Source organism: Mastigoproctus giganteus, chromosome 14 (genome assembly GCF_048544385.1).
Source record: "Mastigoproctus giganteus isolate SK-2022 chromosome 14, ASM4854438v1, whole genome shotgun sequence".
Lineage (NCBI taxonomy): Eukaryota > Metazoa > Arthropoda > Arachnida > Uropygi > Thelyphonidae > Mastigoproctus > Mastigoproctus giganteus.
The window spans coordinates 108,738,346-108,752,525 of record NC_143588.1 but is presented as its reverse complement, the minus strand read 5'-3'; the positions used below and the strand labels follow the sequence as shown (position 1 = coordinate 108,752,525).

Sequence of the window (14,180 nt, the reverse complement as noted above, 5' to 3'; positions counted from 1 at the left end):
TTAGTTGTTATTTTTTAATGAATATTGAAGCTCAATCGTTAGTCGATGCATAAATGTTTACTAATAATAGTGATTTTGAATAGTATTTGCATACTGCACACAGTAGTAACATATCTTACTTCTCTGTGGCATAGTGGTACAAAGGTAAGTAATTTTAAAACTATTATTCCGTTTCTTGACACCACACTGTAAATCGAGAAAAAAATAAAACCTACATTAATTTTAAATATTGCTGAAAGGCAACAAAAATAAAACATTTATTCAGATACTATTCATCATTTCTGTATGATGTAGTCTCTCTAAATTCTTTTTTACTATTCACAGAGTGGCGGCAAGATACAGTACTGTTATCTTTAAATTTTAGCATTAGCATTAGTAGAGGCATATGATGCAAGAAAGCAAGCTTATTCAGCATCAGCCAAAAAAAAAAAAAAAAAAATCACTCCCATTTCACCCCTCCGTTCGCTCGAAATACCTGTCCAGTTGAGCTTTAAATTTGTTTAGGCTATCAACTTCAACAACAAGTGATGGAAGTCGGTTCCACCAACCAACCACCCGCTAGCCAAAGGCAAATTTCCGCACATCTATCCTTCCTCAATTTGAATTTATGCCCTCTGAGCTGATTATTCTGAGCAAGATGAAGAATCCCATTGGCATTGAGCATGCTCAAACCATTCAAAGCCTTATACACCTCTATCAGATCACCTCGCCGGTGCCTAGTCTCCAGACTCTGTAATTTGCAAAACTTAAGCCTTTCTTCGTAAGAGCAACCCTTTGTTCCATTCACTAATCTTGTTGCCCTTCTCTGTACCCGTTCCAGCAGCTCTACATCCTTCTTGAAATGAGGCCTCCAGACCTGTATACAGTACTCAAGATGTGGCCTAACCATTGCCTTATACAAGGGAATAATCACCTCCTTATCCCTGCTAGAAAAATTCCTGTATATCAATGACTGTGTCATTGACATTGAATGATATACATAAAATGATATGTATATCATTTCATGATTATATTCCAGTTTATGGGTACACCTCCGGAGGAAGTGGCTTTTTTTTGCTTGAATCCGTCCCGATTTGGCCATCATCACGACAAGGTGTACCCACAATCTGGAGATCAGCCAATGTTATAGCTTTAATCTCACGCCCTTATCGTAAAATGATTTTTTTAATATGTATCTATTGAGGATTTTTTAATATAAAAATTAGATTAAATTTAATGTTTTAATATATAATAATTAACAAATAAATTTAATAGTGACTTGTAGAATGCTTCAACGTTGACACTCTCCAATATCCAGTTACATGTACAAAAAATTGAAACAACTTATGTGAATTCTTTGCACCCGAAGTGGCATAGCCAGGATTTTTTGTCGGTGGATACATCACCAAAAAAAGGGGCTATTGCAATTCACAAATAAGGTGTCACAATACCAGATTCTGGAGTCAAGGGATGCAATGTACCTGCTGACCCTACCCTATCTACGACACAGCCCGTAATCAATGGTTTAACAGCTCCAAACCCGACCCCAAAAACATTGAACCGCCAACCAATATTCTACAAGTCATTATTGGGGTAATCCCTCTCATTCATTTGTTAATTGATTTATAACGTAAAACATATTGAGCCTTGTTGCTCTTACATTTATTAATAGAAAATAATGTATGACTGATCTCATTTGTTTGATTAGTGAAGCTGAAGGAGTCTCTTTTAGTGCACATTTGTTTATTGATTTTTAGCTTAAAAGTAATAAAATTTCGTCATCAATAATTATAATTGTATTGCTTTTGATATAAATTATCATTATATGAATAAAAGTACAACAAAATATATAAATATTTTTAGGGCACGCCAAAGTACGATTGGCACCAGTTTGCCACGTTCCCTAGGAACGCCCCTAGTTACCAGTGAGAGCGTAACTGAATCAAACATTAAAGCATGAAACTGAAAATAAGTGCTGCAACAAAGAAAGCAAATAATGAAATAAGTACTCGTTTGATAAATAAACCACTTTCTCAATTTCTACGTCGGTAAGAGTAAAAAGAAAAAGGGAAGATTTGTTAGTCACCTTAGCAAATATTCTATCTGAAAGCGTGGCATTACGAAGAGAGGATGGCGGATCGACAGTTTCGAAAACAGGGCATTTTTGTTATCGTTTTTGCCGATAATGGATAGCTCAACTTTAGAAAATGCAGTTGAAGCCCGTCATTAAATAACAGAAGTGTTTATAAATTAGTGGGTCAGAAGTATAGTGAACCAAGTCCAATTTTTCCTCAAGTCGGGCTACAGGTGTACTAAGTCCCTTCCCGCCAATAATTATTCAGTGAAAATGTGGACCAAGTCGTTAGTTCTTTAGCCGGCCGATGATAGCCCATCTTGAAAGAGATTCAGCAGGAAAGTAATCGAAGTCCCCTTATTTATTCAGAGGTAACTGCATGGTTATAACCATGCAGCGCTTGAATCGTTGAAAGTGTAATGTTATTGTTAAAATAAATATTATCTAGTTAATTTTAGTTACTGGCATTTGATTCTCTCGTTGCTATTTTTAATGTCAGTAATGGAAGAAACTTTGTCTGATGACGAACCATTTTTTGATTTGCATAAAGCCCTTGCATTTCCGAAGCTAACCACATCCGTCGCTTATTACAAGAGAAATTTGTACATGTACAATCGTGGTGTCTACCCAATTAAATCTGGACCCTCTGTAATGTATGTGTGCAATGAGACATAAGGTGGAAGAGGGTCTCAAGAAATCTTTACTGTTACGACAAAGCATTTAAAAGATAACGCCAGTCAATGCACCAACATTATTCTCTATTGTGACTCTTGCGGGGGGGGCAAAACCACAATATAAAGGTTGCACTTAATTTACTGAAGTTGTGCAACGACCCTTTATGGCCTTCAATGCAATTGACGTAGTATTCATGGTTTCTGGTCACTCCTACCTACCAAATGACGCCGATTTCGGATTTATTGAAAAGTTTAGTAAGAAACATTCACCGATATACGGCCCTGCCGACTGGATTAATATAATAAAAAAGAAAAAAGACCCACCATTTAAAGTAGTTGAACTTAGGCACAATGATTTTTTTGTCACCAGAGCCTCTAGAAAAGGTCATAATCAACAGAAAAAAACATTAGCAAGGAGCCTGTCACCTTGCTTCACTTTCAATGGCAGCAGTTTAAAAGAGGATGTTTCTTCTCAATATTTTACAAAAACTCATCAAGCGATTTAATGCCATTCGAAGAAATTGAGTACAGAAGAAGGAGAAAATTGATAGACCTCTATCTTCATTGGCGCAAGTTAAAATCAACTAAACAAAGACCGACGGCCTGTAACGAGTGCAAAGAAAGCAGACATGGTTTCGTTATTGAAATCATGTCTGCTTAATCCAGCACCAGTTGTCACTGGTGCTGGATTAAGATACGGGCTAACAGGGCCCTTGCCTGGGACGCCAAAACAGAAGAACAATGAGGTAAAAAATATATATCTTTGTTAAAGGGCGTCGAAATACCTTGGTGCAGCACTACTTGTCACCACAGTTTCTACAAAAAGTTGTCGGTGGAAAGGAACATTGGATCTGTTGAAGTGCCTGAAGATGAGTCTCAATTTATGCATGAATATACGTAAGACTAATAAAAGAACCCACTTTTATCTTTTTTCTTTTGTGCAAAAAAATTGTAATTTTAAATTGAGTAACACATTATTTGTTTAAATAAAACAGCACTGGTAAAGAAAAAGTGATATTATTAATTCATTCAATCCTAAATAATAAAAATAGTAATAGGACTTCGTATTCTACGGAAGTGGAAAAATATTCGAGTTAAAGTGAACCAAGTCCTTTTTTTTTCTTCTTTTTTTTTTAATTATTAGTCATATAGTGCAAAGTAGCTTGAGGTTTATGCTGCACCAGCCAAAAAAAAAAAATAAATAAATAATAAATAAATAAAATAAAATAACAAATATTGACATAATTTATTTAAATTTATCTAACAATGATTTTTTTTATTGGCTCATACGCAAAAGTTGATTTTTTTTTTTTAATTAATACTATTTGAAAGTGACGTGTTCACTATCCTTCTGACCCATTCAAATATTTTGCCCACCTCATGAAAACAGACAAACCAAAACTATTTTAATAGATATCAGCAAGCCATCTGTAGCTCCACCTGCAAATTCTACAATAAATACCGGAAATGAATCATAAGATAATTATAATTTAGTTGAACTTTATTAACTGCATTTATAATATTTACTAATAAAATTTTTCTTCAAATGTTTTTATTTATTTATTATTATTTTTTTACTTACCTTAATGTAACAGCGAGTCTCTCGACAGGCTGTATTGATTTCCGCATCACGGTATCGACTTTTGCGATTTTTTCACTAATTAAAGTTAGAAGTTCATCAAAACTCTTTGTCGACATCCTGTAAAATAAAAAAAACTTATCGGGAGAATTCCTGTGTGTTTCAAACGTAATATAAAACTGTCCTGTTGTTAACCTATTTGAATTTGCTGGATGAATCCACCATCGTCGTTTTCTCTTTCTACTCGCAATCAATTGTGTACATAAATACGCCATACATCCAACTTGAACAACATCCATCTGTAATCTGACAATAGAAAATGTGATTCGATGGTGGTATCCAATGCAACTTTTGAAACGATCGATCTGACGTTATGAACGCTACATGTAGTTTGCTGTTTGGGAGGCGTTCACTCCGACAGCTGACGCCCACATTTTAAGCGCCCAAGTAGTAGACGCCTAAAGGCTCATGTACGAATATTTTACCTTGGATCTGCAAATTTGATTCTGGTTAATCATAATAAAATTTTAAATAGATAAGGCTTGCTGAGATAACATATGCGTAAGAAAATAAGCACATTGCCACATCGAGGTCGTATACGCCTCCACAGACCTGATAAGTGCGGCACTAGTATGTTAGCTGTGAAACATGATTAGCATAAAGCGGAAAAAATTCTTTGGTCATGTTGGCGATGTATCAGGATTTTTTTATTAATTAGTTCGGGTAAAATTTCAGTGAGTTCAATTTTTTCATCATAAGTTCCAACTGTGACCTACCTCTAGTTCGTTTGTAAAGCATCATGTCAGCGTATTTTGTTGTTCAATTTTTTCGTTACCACAAACTGTCGTTGGAATTCTTAAAATATGTGAAGATAGATCGCTACTTGAATCTGGTAAATTTGTGTTTCAATTGTCATTGCTAAGTTAGAATATGAGTATTGGAGATGGCACGTTGATGTTTAGCCTCTCCCGTAGTTTGGATTGGTTAAAACCTAAAGGTGCATTACGATACCCGAAGTTGCATATAACTTTATAAGAACTTTGATGGCACCTTTGACAGTTTCACTAATGTGGCATATATGTACAAGTATAGGTGTAGGCTGGATTTGGGAGGGACCCCAAGAGCATTTTATATAATTGAGCTGTCACAATGACACTTTTAAAAGCTACAAGGGTGGATTACTTACTTATCCCCATGCCAACATTTTCGAAAAGTTGTGAAGGTCAGAGTGGAACCACTCCTGACCTTCACAACTTTTCGAAAAAGTTGGCATGGGGATAAGTGATCAGGAGTCCCACTCCTGACCACTCTGCTACGAAATGGAATAGTCTAATTTTAACATCAAATTCAAAACTTGAAGCAAAAATATTAAAAAAAAAAAAAAAAAAAAAATGCCTAAAAATAAGTTAGATGAATCACATTTTTGTCTATTTAAGCAAAAAAAATAAAATAAAATAAATAATAGGTTCCAGAATACTGTCTTCCCAATCCTTGTCCATTTATATTAGATGTCCACTCTCACCACACTTTCTTTAATTATTTAAATTAAATTTGTTATGGTTTCATTAAAAAAATGAATTATTAACATTTTAAATATTTGGCATCATTATCTACAAATGTCTAAGTAACAATGCATCTAAATAACAATATTTTATTATTGAATTAAACATTAAATTGAACATTAAATTTCATTTCACTTTGTACATTGTATTTCATTTGAACATTGTATTTCACTTTATAATGGAATTATTTTATGCACATTGCCATTTGCTGACTTTATGAATTAATGTTTAAAGTTATGTATGCAGGGTGTTACAAAAGTCTGTACTCATAGGGTATATTATGTTATTATTGATATCATTGATTAATTTTATTTTGTAGATATTGAAAAATGAGTGCCTACACACCACAAGAGAAGGCAGAACTTGTGCTGTTACATGCAGTGGTCAAAAGCCAGAAGGAAGTGGGCAAGATATTTCACCAAAAGCATCCTGATAAAAAAACAAACCCTATAAGCAATTTGTTGGAAAACTACTTGACCATTTAAAGATGACAGGTAGTGTTTGACAAGCCACATAGTAGTCATCCTTGGACATCAACAGGTGATGAAATTCTTGAAACCATTAACAGGAGTCCCCAAAAATCTTTTAGGAAACTTGTCCAGGAAGTTAGTTTTAGCCAAATGTCTGCTGCAACGATTTTGAAATTCGACAAATTCCATCCGTACAAAGCACAATTGCTTCAGGAATTTCATGGAGATGACACTGAGTGACAAATGGAATTGTGTGAATTGGTATTACACACGTTAAGTGTGCACCCCACTTTGCTGTCATATATTGTATTCAGTGATGAGGCCTGCTTTTAATTGAATGGTTCTTTTAATTGGCAATTGTCGGTATTGGAATGATACCAGCTCCAATTGAATAACCAAAGGCCACTCACAAACTAATCCTAAGGTTGTAGTTTGGTGTACCATCCATGAATGCAAGTTGGTAGGAGCTTACTTTTTTGAGGGAAATGTTACGGGCGAAAATTACTTCCATATGCTCAAACAATGTTGATGATCTTCCTCCTATGTTGACAATCTTCCTCTTGAAAAATGCAGGTGCAGACAATGTATTGCACAGAAGTCACCAATCTATGGAAGCAGATAGATAAATGTACAAGGAGCTCATTTTGAGTAGTTCCATAAATAACATCATTAAAATGTATTTTATTTTTACCTGTAAGTACAGACTTTTGTGGTGTGTGTCATTTGTTACTTAAATTTTAAATTAAAAAAATATTGTAACAGTAGGGGACTCCAAATTCCTACATCACCCTAGAATCCCACAACATATTTAGGCCCCATATCATCTAAATGAACCCTGAAGATAAGCCCTAACCAGAGGCCAGTAACACAAGATTGTCAAAAGTTAATGTTCTTTATTAAGTTATAGTTACAATTTTTGCCATCATATATATGCCACATATGTGATATATGCTGAAAGACATGGTTACACTCAAGAGAAATCACTACTGAGAGCCACTTCACCTTGTGGGAGAAAATGTATGGCAAAAAAAATAAATAAAATGACAGTTCCTAAGGCTAACATGTTCAGCTTTCTTCCTTAGGGGAAAATTGTCTCTCTCTCCCATGTACAACTGAAAAACTGTCTCTTCAGTTATAGATAAGAACAGTTTACAGATTTAAAAGCTGAATATGCAAGCTCCTTTCCCAGTAAGCATTCTGCATGTTCGGCTTAGGGTAGAACATCTTTCCGTCATCTTTTTCTGTTGCTCTCAGTTCTTTAATTTTTTTGTTCACTAGCATTTTTAAAGGAACATGATGCAAGAAAGCAAGCTTATATAGCATTAGCCATAAAAAAAAAAAAAAAAAAACCTTGTTTCTCCCATCCAGTCGGTCGAACTGTTTGTCTGGTTCTGCCTTGAATCTATTTAAGCTCATCAACTTCTACAATGACAGATGGAAGTTTATTCCAGCAATCAACCACACGCTGGCTAAAGGCAAACTTCCGCACATCTATCCTACATCTGTCTTTCCTCAATTTGAATTTATGCCCTCTCAGGCAATTATTTTAAGCAAGAGGAAGAATCCCATCAGCATTGAGCATGCTCAAACCATTCAAGACTTTATACACCTCTATCAGATCACCTCGTAGGTGCCTAGTCTACAGACACTGTAATTTGCAAAACTTAAGCCTTTCTTTGAAAGAGCAACCCTTTGTTCCATTCACTAATCTTGTTACCCTTCTCTGTACTCGTTCCAGCAGCTCTACATCCTTCTTAAAATTAGGCCTCCAGACCTGTATACAGTACTCAAGGTGTGGCCTGACCATTGCCTTATACAAGGGAATAATCACCTCCTTCATCCTGCTAGAAAAATTCCTGTATATTGACAAGACACAATGAGCTACTCTTGCACACCGTCTGCCATCTCAAAAAACTTCATATCTGTCTGCACAATTACTCCCAGGACCATTTCATTCTCTACCAATGTCACTCTAGTGTCACACAGTTGATACATTACTCTGGGGTTACTGCTTCCCATATGCAGTACTTTACATTTGTCAGTGTTAAACGTCGGTTGCCACCTATCAGCCCATCTGCTCAACTTTTCTAGATCCTGTTGCAGCAGCAACGGATTTAGTGTCATTAACAACCGTGCCTACCTTCATATCATTTGCAAACTTGGACATTAAGCCTGATATACCATCATTAATAAATATAGAAAACAACAATGGACCCAACACTGAACCCTGGGGGACTCCACTAATAACATTAGTCCATGAAGAGCAGTGTCCATTGATTTCCACTCTCTGTCTTCTCCCACTCAACCATTCCTTTATTCTTAGCAGCAATTTGCCTCTAATGCCACACTGCTCCAATTTGTGCAACAGTATCAAAGCCTTTCTAAGATCCAAATATATGATATCAAAATTATCCTTTGCATCCAGTTCCTTTGTGACCACATCATAGTATCCAATCAAATTGGTCAGACAAGACTTCCCCTTAAGAAACCCATGCTGTGTTGTCTGAGCTATAACTGAAGTCTTGTCTAGATAATTAGCATTAGCATTAGTAGAGGCATTTGATGCAAGAAAGCAAGCTTATGCAGCATCAGCCAAAAAAAAAAAAAAAAAAACCACTTCACCCCTCTGTTCGTTCAAAATACCTGTCCAGCTGAGCCTTAAACTTATTTAGGCTATCAACTTCCACGACAAGGGATGGAAGTCTGTTCCACCAACCAACCACTCGCTGGCTAAAGGCAAATTTCCGCACGTCTATCCTACATCTGTCTTTCCTCAATTTGAATTTATGCCCTCTCAGGTTATTATTCTGAGCGAGAGGAAGAATCCCATCAGCATTGAGCATGCTCAAACCATTCAATGCTTTATACACCTCTATCAGATCACCTCGCTGGTGCCTAGTCTCCAGACACTGTAATTTGCAAAACTTAAGCCTTTCTTCGTAAGAGCACCCCTTTGTTCCATTCACTAATCTTGTTGCCCTTCTCTGTACTCGTTCCAGCAGCTCTACATCCTTCTTGAAATGAGGCCTCCAGACCTGTATACAGTACTCTAGGTGTGGCCTGACCATTGCCTTATACAATGGAATAATACTCCATGAGCTACTCTTGCAGCCCGTCTGCAGTGCTCAGAGAACTTCATATCTGCCTGCACAACAACCCCCAGGTCCCTTTCATTCTCTACCACTGTCAGTGTAGTACCACAAAGTTGATATGTTGCTCTGGGGTTGCTGTTTCCCATGTGTAGTACTTTACATTTGTCACTGTTAAACTTCATTTGCCACCTCTCAGCCCATCTGCTCAACCTTTCCAGATCCTGTTGCAGGATCTGGAAAGGTTCCTGCAACAGGATCCTGCAGTGCTTCTTTAACCAGTGCCTCCATTAATTTCCCTGGAACAGAAGTTAAACTAACAGGTCTGTAATTACTTGTGCTGCTCTTTGATGATCCTCCTTGTTAATTGTGGTCACATTAGCACATCTCCCCTCCATGGGTACCTCACCTGAGTCCAAGGAAGCTCTCTTAATTATGACTAAGGGTTTGCTTACTTCCTTTCCTGCCTTCTTTAATATAACTGAATAGATTCCATCCACCCCAGGTGCCTTTCTTATGTTTATCTTCAACAATTTTTCCTCCACTTTACTCTCAGTTATTACAAGATCATCTTGCTTACTGCCAGATTTTAATTCACCTCTGGCATTTCCCTCCCCGAATAACTCATGAGGGAATGTAGTTGCAAAATACTAATTTAGTTTGTTAGCTACCTGATCAGGATCATCAACAGTTGAACCATTGATATCAAGTCGACCAATCTGATTCATCCCCTTCCTTCTAGAGTTTACATAAGTAAAGGAACTGTTTGCTGTTTTTCTTTGCATCCTTTGCCAAAGATTCCTCGTAATCTGTCTTTGCCTGCCTAACCTCCTTTGTGACTTGGTTACAGACCAGCTTATATCCATCATTAGCTTCCTTGTTACCTGTTATTTTGTATGTATCCCATGCCTTTTTCTTCTCTGCCACCTGTCTAATTAGTTCATCTGACATCGATTTAGGCTTAAATCTTGAACAATATTTCTTAGTTGATATGAAAAGCCTAGTTCTAAAATAAATTCTTTGAATGCTTCCCATTTTGAATTTACTGTTGGTAACATTATCAGTTGGTCCCATTGTATTGAATTTAAATACTGTCTCAAACCTCTGTAGTCACCTTTACGAAAGCAAAAACCCTTCCCTTTACCCCTGATGGTAGTTACCTCTTTGAGTAAATCCCACTTCAGCACACTGTGATCAATGCCGCCTAAAATGAATGTGTTATTATCAATCCTATCTATATTTTTTCCCCATTATCTTTCCTGTTTTATATCCCCTCGTTGATAGGTTGTATTTTACATGATTGCCCGATTTCCTCACCTTTAGCTTTGTGTTTATTAGTTATTTTTCTGAATATTTTCGTTTTCATTTCATTTGTTTTATTTTTGTTGTTATTCTTATCTAAGCTGCATATGTCGTACTATAGTTTTTTCTTTTTTTCAACTTTGGTATCCTGACTAATGTTTAGATTATTTCAATTTATATTATATACTCCCCACCGTTATTCTGTAGAATATTTGGGTAGAAATTTTTATAACCAAATTTTGTAATCAGTCTCATTCAAAAGCTTTTTGAATTCTAACCACTGATAAAATTAATGCTTGCCCTTCTATATCTTTTTGAGTTTTTCTTAAACTATTTATCTATATTCCTAGATAGTTATTTGCAAGCATCCCTTTTAATAATTTTATTGCCATAGCAGGATCTATAAGATAATACTGTTGTACATTAAAGACTGCTGTACAAACTGGAGAAATGTGGCATTAAGGCAAGTTACTGCTATGGATAAAGGATAGTTAAGTGGAAGAAGGCAAAGTGGTTATCAATGGACGTTGCTCTTCATGGACTAATGTTATTAGTGGAGTTTCCCCAGGTGCTAGGTCCATTGTTGTTTTTAGTATTTATGAATGATATTGATCATGGTATATCAGGCTTAATGTCTAAGCTTGCAGATGATACAAAGGTTGGCAGGATGGCTAACGACAGTCATCAGGGTGAGCTACTGCAACAAGATCTAGTAAAATTGGGTTGATGGGCTGAGAAATGGGCAGTTGAGGTTTCACATTTACAAATGTAAGGGGTAGCAATAATCCCAGAGTAACTTATCAACTGTGCAGTACTACACTCGTGGTAGTGGAGAATGAAAAACCTAGGGTAATTGTGCAGTCAGACATGAAATTCTGTGAATAATGCAGACATACTGCCAGACACAGCCCATGGAGTTTTGTCAATGATACACAGAAACTTTGCTAGCAGGGATAAGGAAGTGATTATCCCTTTGTATAAGGCCATGGTTTGGCTGCATAGAGAATACTGTATACAGGTCTGGAGGCCTCACTTTAGGAAGGATATAGAACTACTGGAATGGGTGTGGAGAAGGGCAACCAGATTAATGAAGGTAACAAAAGGGTGCTCTAACCTGGAAAGGCTTCAGTTCTGCAAATTGCAGCATCTCGAGACTAGGCATATGTGGAGAGATCTGATTGAGGTGTTTAAAGCCTTGAATGGATTTAGTAAGCTGAATCTTAATGGCATTCTTCCACTTGCTAAGACTACACACATATGAAGGGCATAAATTCAAGTTGAGGAATGATGGTGGCAGGATAGATGTGCAGAAGTTTGCCTTCAGCCAACAAGTTAATTTTTGGAACAGGCTTCCATCTATTGTTGCAAAAATGGATGGGTTGAAGAAATTCAAGGTAGAACTAGACAAATTCTTGGAGGGCACAGATGGGTGAACTGTGTAGGTTTTTTTTTTTCTGATGCTATATAAGCTTGCTTTCTTGCATCATTTGCCATTACTACTACTTATTTTGCTCTTTTATTTTTAAATGATTCTAGACATTTTTATTTATATTTTTAATACAGAATATTTTTATGAAATACTGATCTCCATTTTTGAATCGCCTTTTATGTGCCATTCCTCGTGTATCCTGATTTCCTTTTTCTTTTTTTTCTTTTTTGTGTCAATACTTGTATCATATACATGTACTCGTATAAACAGCACTACATATACATGTATATACAATTATTTTACAGCACCTTGCTTTCACATTTATCATTATATATGAAGTGAAAATATGATTTCATTATGTGTGCTGTGTATATAATACATATAGTATATATATATATATATTTTTTTTTTTTTTTTTCAGATGCAGCAAGAAAACTAAATGACTTTTCCAATTAATAGTAAAAAAAACAAAGCACATGGACTGAATAAAACTGTATCAGAAACAGCTATATGACAAACAATTTCATCAAGAAGCAGTAGTCAAAAAATGTCTACAAATGAAACTGACAAGGAAGACGTTTTCCAACAAGAACATCTTCTGGAACATAAAATGCCAGAATTGCATGAAAATTCAATACTGCAGTTTGCAACTACACAGATCTTAAATACCCAAAGAGGAATTATTGAAAGAAAGAATTACAGAAAGCAGTCCTCAAAGAATAATTGCATTAAAACTGGAAAGTCGGTATGCAGAAACAGTTGAAATGTGGCATCAGCGGTAATATATATTCAAGTCAGATAAAAATGAAGTTGTTAATTCATACTCAGGAGAAATCCTATTCATGTGAAACATGTGGTAAAACATTTTCAAAATCAAATACTCTAAAACGACATCTGTTAGTTCACTCTCAGGAAAAACCCATCTCTTGCGGAACATGTGGTAAGGCATTTTCAAGATCAAGAGATTTAAAACGACATCTGCTAGTTCACACTCAGGAGAAACTCTTCATTTGTGAAGTATGTGGGAAATCATTTTCAAGATCAGATGATTTAAAAAGACATCTAGTAATTCATCAGGAAGGACATGCTTCATGTAAAATATGTAACAAGACATTTTCTCACTCAGGTTATTTGAAAAAACATTTAATAATTCACACTCGTGAGAAACCTTTCACTTGTGAATTATGTGGAAAAGCATTTTCACGATCGGGTCACTTGAAAGGACATTTGTTAGTTCACACCCAGGAAAAACCATTCATTTGTGAAATATGTGGCAAGGCATTTTCAAGAACAGGTAATCTCAAATCGCACGTGCTGGTTCACACTCAGGAGAAACCTTTCACTTGTGAAATATGTGGGAAGGTGTTTTCAAGAACAAGTAATCTAAAATCACATCTATTTGTTCACACCCAGGAGAAATCTTTCTCTTGTGAAATATGTGGCAAGGCATTTTCACACTCAGGTAGTCTGAAATTGCACTTAATAACCCATAATCAGGAGAAATCGTTCACTTGTGAAACATGTGGAAATGCATTTTCAACATTTATAAATCTGAAAAGACATTGTTTGCTTAATAGCCATGATAAGCCCTTGTGAAACTTGGCAAGTTAACTTCAAGAGATCTAAAAATATGTGTATTTGTTGACTATCAGGTAATTTAAAGTCAGATACATTTATAGTTCACACTCATGAGAAGTCCACCCATCACCTGTGGAACCGAGAACATTTAACAAACTAATAAGGTATTAGCATTAGTAGGGGCATAGGAAGTAAGAAAGCAAGCTTATGCAGCATCAGCCAAAAAAAAAAAAAAAAAAAATCACTTCCATTTCACCCCTCCATTCATTCGAAATACCTGTACAGCTGAACCTTAAATTTATTTACGCTATCAACTTCCACAACAAGGGATGGAAGTCTGTTCCACAAACCAACTACCCGCTGGCTAAAGGCAAATTTCCACACATCTATCCTACATCTGGCTTTCTTCAATCTGAATTTATGCCCCCTCGGGTGATTATTCTG

At 36.0% G+C, this 14,180-nt stretch overlaps 1 protein-coding gene across 1 annotated transcript; it reads left to right on the top strand.

Moving 5' to 3' along the window:
* Positions 1-12,905: 12,905 nt before the first annotated feature.
* Positions 12,906-13,754, top strand: LOC150075534 (uncharacterized). The gene has a single exon (XM_090388534.1). The coding sequence runs from the start codon at positions 12,906-12,908 to the stop codon at positions 13,752-13,754; it is 849 nt and encodes a 282-aa protein (XP_090244660.1).
* The last annotated feature ends 426 nt before the right edge of the window (positions 13,755-14,180 follow it).

Coding starts and splice junctions, on each gene's coding strand:
- LOC150075534 (XM_090388534.1), top strand. CDS start 12,906: ATGCAGAAACAGTTGAAATGTGGCATCAGCGGTAATATATATTCAAGT.